The sequence below is a fragment of the Rhamphochromis sp. 'chilingali' genome (genome assembly GCF_963969265.1).
Source record: "Rhamphochromis sp. 'chilingali' genome assembly, chromosome: 18".
NCBI classification, from domain to species: domain Eukaryota; kingdom Metazoa; phylum Chordata; class Actinopteri; order Cichliformes; family Cichlidae; genus Rhamphochromis; species Rhamphochromis sp. 'chilingali'.
Window position 1 is genome coordinate 18682519 of NC_137945.1, and position 6969 is coordinate 18689487.

The 6969-nt window shown below is 41.1% G+C and overlaps 1 protein-coding gene across 1 annotated transcript in view; it reads left to right on the forward strand.

Annotated features, from left to right (window-relative positions):
• Nucleotides 1-6286, forward strand: part of dok6 (docking protein 6) — a gene marked incomplete at its 5' end in the record, with an annotated part of 58775 nt that extends 52489 nt beyond the window's left edge. Inside the window, one exon of the mRNA XM_080865817.1 lies at nt 3320-6286. Within this exon, the coding sequence (XP_080721943.1) occupies nt 3320-3474 (155 nt within the window). The 3' untranslated portion in view covers nt 3475-6286. The remainder of the gene's footprint in view (nt 1-3319) is intronic.
• Between the last annotated feature and the right edge of the window lie 683 nt (nt 6287-6969).

A 6969-nucleotide genomic window follows, 5' to 3' on the forward strand; every position in this document is an offset into this window, starting at 1 on the left:
TGGATCCTAATATAGGTAGGAAGTCAGATTCTTGGACCATGATACAGCTGGCTGTGTCTGCTTCCTGGCTGTATCACTCTGTGCATGATGAATATCCAATCAGCACAGTCAATTTGCTGAGTCATGCTCCCTGCGGGTCCGGTGGAATAATTAAGGAACACAGTCCCCCCCCCCGCTGAGGTTTATTCACCTATTTGTTTATTTCTTTGTGTCAGTAAATGTGTGGACTTGGCAGTAAAAGTAGTGTCACTCTTTTATTCAAATATATTTAACATCTGCTTTTTACTGAGCTGGAATTGTCTCAAAAACACATCCCAAAAGCCTTGTTTGCTGTAACTGACAAAGATAATGCTAAAATGCATCTTGTTTAAAAGGAAAGAGAGCTTTTCATCCGTTTTCAACTAAATCCAGCCCCATCAAAGCATTCAGCTTTTTTAAATATGACCTTAGATTGGTGTTTTCATCTTCACAAGATACGTCATACTGAGACAGGTTATGGTTTATACCGCTGGTTTACTCTCTTTACTCTAATGTTATTCACTCTTTTGGGTTTCGGTGAAACTGCCGTGTCCTCCGAGTTTGCTGATGCAGAGGAAGTGCACTTTAAAGTTTCCGAGTTGAAAAAAAGCGAGGCGCCACACCTGTCGGAAATGGTTCGATTACCAACTCTAATACTGGGAAGGAAAGGGACGGGGATGCTTGTGTTTTGGCGTGTTCCCATTTTTGTGTGCGTGCGCGCGCATGTTTCGCCTGCACGCCGTCTTTCTCTCTCTCACGCCTGCATTTTATTGTGCTCTGTAGTTTAGTGATGTAGCATTAGCAATTCTAATGAAATAGAGAGCTGTACCCAGTTTGATCGGCCGGGTGCGATGCGAGGGGATTTTTTCCGAGAGGTAGCAAGTATCAAAGGGACAAGACGATAACCCCGTCTTATCTGCGACAGGCAACATGAAGTATTGTAGATGTATAGTAAATGCAAAAACTGAACCCCATGAAAAATTTATTGCAGGTAAAAGTTAGTTTCTTTCTTCTTGGTGGACGTCACCGCACATTATATGAATCAAAGCTTAAGTTAGCGACCTAGTCTCTAGGCTGGATCAGATTGATATTTTATCACTTACAGCCTGTCGTTACCCCAGCGGCTTTTTACTGCCCAGGAGACGCAGCCGTGCATGTTTGTGGTACGTTCAGCCCGGGTTTCTCTGGTTACAGCTGTTTCTAGGATGCCATCTGCGTTGTTGCACTTTAAGGAAAGAAGGTGGAGAAAGGTGCATGCGTGTGTCCACACACACGTGAAAAACGGCCTCTGTATCCGGCTCTGCTATTCTGTCAGTGTGTGAGAGGGCCCTCCCCTGCCTGTACTGTCTGCTCCGGCCCAGCAGCTGCCACCCCAGGCCAGATAGAATGACATGACCTTCCCTGGTAATGAAAAGGCACTGACAAATCACTGTCTGCTTCTCACAGGGATAGACGAAGAGAGGAGATGCTGACACCATCATCGCTCTCAGTGCTTTTTATTATTATTATTTTATTTATTTATCTTGTAAGAGTGTCTGCTTTACGAAAGCGTGGCTCTCGTCAGGGGTCTGGCACCGCACAACAAACACCACTGTTTACCACTGAGGAGATAATGAGATCCACTTTGCCCTCTCTGTCTGCTCTGGGCTCCCTGCCGCCCCCCACCTTTTTTTTTTCCCTCACCCAGTCTAAATTGGCCTTGGTTGAGGAGAAGGATTGTCTTGGCAAAGATGTGAAAAGGATATGCCTGGTTGCGCACCAGTCGTTGCAGCAATCTATTAAGTACAACGCTGAGGAAAGACAAAGTGCACCCCCCTCCACCCCCTCATTTTAAAACTTGCAGTGGGTTTTTTTCCCCCCTTTTCCTACAGCATGGACACTGTTACATTTAAATCCTTAAGCTAGAGCCTTATGCTATTCTTTTCCTTCATTTCAGGGAGTGGTGGAAAGGAAAGACTAGCAGACAGAGGTGTGTATGTATGACTCACCTGTTATGGCTGATGCTGTGTTGGTCTCATCCTCACACCCACACAGGCCCCTCTGTGCTTCCTCCTGCAAGCTGTTCCCTGAACTCGCACAGGAAAAATGCCTTTTCTGTGTTTTCCCTTCTCAGTATCTTTCTTTAACTTGTGCATCTTTTCTTTTTTACATGCCTCCATTTTTTTAAAACAAGACTTCTGTCTCTGTGGTACTGATGTACGCTCACAATTGACATTGATTGCCAGGTTGACTGGGTCATGTTTTATATTCCGCGTTGTGGTGAAGTGGCAGCGTGTCTGATCCCAGTTCCCTTTGGGTACCATGATATCTGGTGCTGCTGGCTGTGCGCGTGGGTTCTGGTATGTGTGTGTTCTCTGTATAACAAATGGTTTGCACAGCTTAAAGTCATATCTGCTAAGAAGCATTTCAGCACCAATAACAGTTGTAAGAATCACGACTTTATCCATGCCCCTTGGGAATATTAAAAGAACAATCAAATTTTAATTTGTTAATCAAATTTCAATTAGCCTGCATAGGTGAATCTGAAATGCCTGAAAAATATTGACAGCAGCAACTTCTCCCAGCTGGCTATGTTAGCTGGCCCCGTGTATGCTGTAGGTTAGAGTTGATTACAGCGTTGTGTTAGGTTTCGCACCTCCTGCAATATTGATCATTGGCCACTTCCTCCTTGTTTGGTGCATGATCAGCAGCTTGCCAGCCACTTTATCCCCAACCTACCTCCGTGTGCACGTCTCCAAACCGCATTCTAATATATTATTAATGGCCCCGCGGTTGCACAAGAACAGCACTCCACCCACAAGTATCCATTACTCACTTTCAGTGCATTTTACCAACACAAACTGCACAACAAATTGGGCCAGTTAATTTAAATTAAGGTGGAGAGGGAGATGGCAGGGGACAGAGAGAGACGACAGCAGTCGAGGAGGATGAGAGGGCCGAATGAAGTTGTTTATCTGAGATGAAAGGTTGCTTTTATGTCACATCTGTTACTATTATACCTGTTAGGGTTTATAGATTTTGTATATCTGAAAAGGACCTTCAACTTCATCAAAGGGCTTTAAAAGATTGTTTTAGCAAAATTGAGAAGCGTCGTTCTTTAATCTCCATAAAGATATTTCCATGGACAGTAGCTAAGCAACAGTTGCACTATGACTATATAGTTTAAGAAACAATACTGTGTTGCAGTGGAGTTCCAGATAAATGAAGCAGATCGGCTAATTTTACTCCTCTTAACAAAAAAGAGGAAATAGAGAGGAAAAAAAATGTGCTCACTTGAAGCTTTTCTTTCTCCCTCTCAAAGGAACGGGCCTGATGATGACTTTCATCCCGAGAGCACAGACCTTCCCCAGCTTTCTGTCTGATGAGCCTGAACAGGAGGAGAGCCAGCACCAGCGAGAGGCGCCGTCGCCCTCTAGTGGCTGTGAATCTAGTTGCAGCCTGAGACCCCTTCAATGACAGAGAATTGCTCCATCGACACTGGACTGAACACTTTACCCACTGCTTTAGAGAGGATGTAGAAATATGTATAGCGACATGTGTAATATATCATTTTATGGTGATAACTTACAGACAGTAGTGTCAACTGTAGAGCGATCGGTATGCGAAAAAATGATCTCGAGGAGGATTGTACCTATTTTTTTTGTGCGACGTGCGACAGCCGAAGTAGCTTCAAAGATTGTACCAAAAGGAAGAAAAAAAAATCCTTTAACTGTCGTTTTCAAGTGTTTTATGTTGTCATTATCCTTTTAAAGCCAGCATGATTCTCCCCATCCCTGTTTTAAAGCACTACATCATACCTTACAAAACCTAAAAGCTACTAACACACCACAGCCCGCTGTAAACCAGTGTCAACTTTTATTACAAAACTCCTGAAATGCCATCAGGCTCGCTCCATTGATGTGCAGCCTCAGCAACCAATTCATGAGAAATTCCACCAGTTTTGACTCAAAATACTCCCACACTCGCTGCTTTGACCTTTTTTTTTTTCTTCTCAAGAATGTGAAACTGATCAATGCCTTACACGAAAGACGCTCGATGCTGACGCCAGTGATGGATCAGCTAAAGTCCTGAATGAATACAACTGGCAAAGGGAAATAGTCATTCAGATATGTGCTTGAAGGATGTAGTAATGGACCGTCATGTCAGAAATGATCCAATGTAACCTTCGCACAGCATCTGCTTTAAAACTGCCAACCTTACCTTTTCACCAGAGCAATTTGATTTTAATAGCCACCAAGCACGTCGTCGTCCGGTTCCTCTGAGGACTGGTTCATTTGCAAAAAGGTGTAAAGAGAGCGACCTGAGGGAGTAAGCTACGCAGAGCAGAGGTGATATTGGCATTTTGGGTCCAGGATGTGCTCTGTGGCAATTAAACATCATAACTACTTTTCATTCAACTTAATAACACAGTTTAATTTTGGGGAAAATAGATTAAAATCAGTGCATTTCTTTGAGAACATATACTTTGTTATAAAGTTACTCTACTGCCTGGCACTCCCATTTCACAAGCTCAGAAATCAATCTTCCAACTTCAGTATATTTGTCCAAAGCTTATAAAAGTCTGTTTGAAGTTGAGACAACGTGATACCAACATTTTTAAGCAAAACAAAGTTAGCTAAAATAATGATAAAAACTAGACTTTTGAAAAGAATTAAAAGTAGCTGAAATGGTTTTGTGAACTCATAGTTTTACTATTTGTTAGTTCAGTAAAAGCTTTGATGGATATGTTTATTGAGACTTTGAATGGCTACATGATGGTGAACAGCTGCCTTCAAAAAATGGGGTTTTGTTATACCTATGTCGATTTTTCTTAAATCTTGCCTTTCACATATTCCCGACACACACTGGTAATTAAAAAGACTAAAGGTCAAACCGAAACAAATGTACCCTAAACTACAGTGAAACATTCTCCGACAATAAAAACTGAACTGAAACAAGTAAACCCACTCTTAGCTCTATGAAGGAAACTGATTTTGTGTATCAGCACATTATTTCTTTTTTCATGGGGTTTTTTTTTTTTGGTACAGAGGAAATGAAACAATGTAACAAGTTTGAAACAGTGAGGCTAATGTTTTTTGTTTCCAGGCTTTGTGATTGGCTGATGGCTTTGGAAACAGATCTACTCTTTTAAAGAAGACAAAAACAAAAAAACGCCCACGCAGTTTCAAACCCAGCAGCCTAACAACTAACTACCCCTGCTAGTTCCCTGCAGCCCCCTTTTTCCATCCGCTTCCATTCCTCTCTGTAGCATGACGGAAACACTGCTGTGATTATGGTTTCTGCATCGTCCTCCTTGAGTAAGAAGTGCCTTCCGACACACAGACCGTGGATTGTGAGATCTAACCAAAGCAACGTCTTTGGGTTTTGAGTTTACCATTGCTGACCGGAAAGTTTACTTGGAATCTTCAAAACCGCTTTGCCACATTTCCTTTTTTCCCGGCTGTGAAATGCCATGTAACAGCATCAATACTGAGTATAACCTGTTAGCCGTGGGTGGCAATCACTAGACCCGAATTCATCTCTAAATATTTGTGGTGGTGTTTTTCATGCATCAAAATTATGACTTTTTTTTTTTCTTGTTCATTCTCCAATACTGAAATTACAGCATTTTGTGGGTTAATCACAAAAGTTTCCAATGACAATCAGTTTTAGGCAACATGGGAGTCTCTCAGTGTCAAATGTAATCATTTTTAAAGGTGGGTTGTGTTTTTGTTGTTTGTTTTTTGACACTGATGCTCTTTTGTCTTGGTTTTACATTTGAACAGTTTCTAAAGTACAAGCGCTTATTTTGTGTTTCGCTGTCGTCACTTTATTTTGTGCAAAATATTATATTAAAAAAAGAAAAACCGCAATCATGTAATTAATTTTATTAATTTAAGCCACAGATGATTGTTAGCCTGCATCACAGAGTCCACTGATACAGTTGCTGGCCACATTTAACTAAGCTGTTGTATAACTGAGTTGAGTCTTAGCTCCAGTATAGTAGTTCCATTGCACTGGCAGCTGTACTGAGAGGACTGGAGAAACTTCTAGTTGATTGTGTTTGTCATTTGCCGTTTTATTTTCGTTCACTGTAGCTATTCACTTGTTTGTAGAAGTGTCATGAAAAGTTGTTATCATTACTATATGATTGTGTTTGTGTCTGCCATGTTTTGTTCTCATAGATTATAATAGCACTTTTAATACATGAGTGTAGGCCTACAGTTTTCACTAAATGTACATATGTAATGTTTTTGATGATTAAAAAAAAAAGGTAATAAATTCAATGTTCTGCCATGTATCAGATTTTTTTTGCCCTTTATGCCATCAGGATTCTCATTAGGTACATGTAGCATTCTTTTACTTTTTATTCTTTACGCTTTAGTTAAGCTTTAGGGGAAAACAATATTGTAATGGGGAAAGTTTTGCAATAACACACAAGAGGAGTACAGTCATGTGAAAAAGAAAGCACCCCCTCTTTCAGTTCTAAGGTTTTACGTAGGAGGGATTAAAAAAAATCAGGTGGTACATAACAGGTCTTAAATTCGGGTAAATGCAACCTCAGATGAATCAGAAGGCACTGCATGTTACCCTGGCATATGTGTTGTTATTCATTCGATAATGGCTGAGCCAAATTCAGAAGCAGTGTGCGGAAAAAAAAAAAGAAAAAAAAAAAGTACAAGCTTACTGCTTCCACAAGAATTATGAGGTTCAGTAACAGTGATCATCGGGAACTGCGAACCTCTATGAAAGCTGATGTTTTACTATTTAGCCAAGGACGAAAGACGTCAGTCATTTTCTTAGGGTTATATTTCCAGACAATTTAAAGTCCATGATTCTGCAGCGAGAAAGATGATTCACAACAAGACTGCATGTCCCAGCAAATTCACCACGAGGTCAGGCTGTGCAGCGCTCACTGACACTGCACCCAAGAGCTACCTCTCAGACTCTACAGACCTCAGTTTATACATT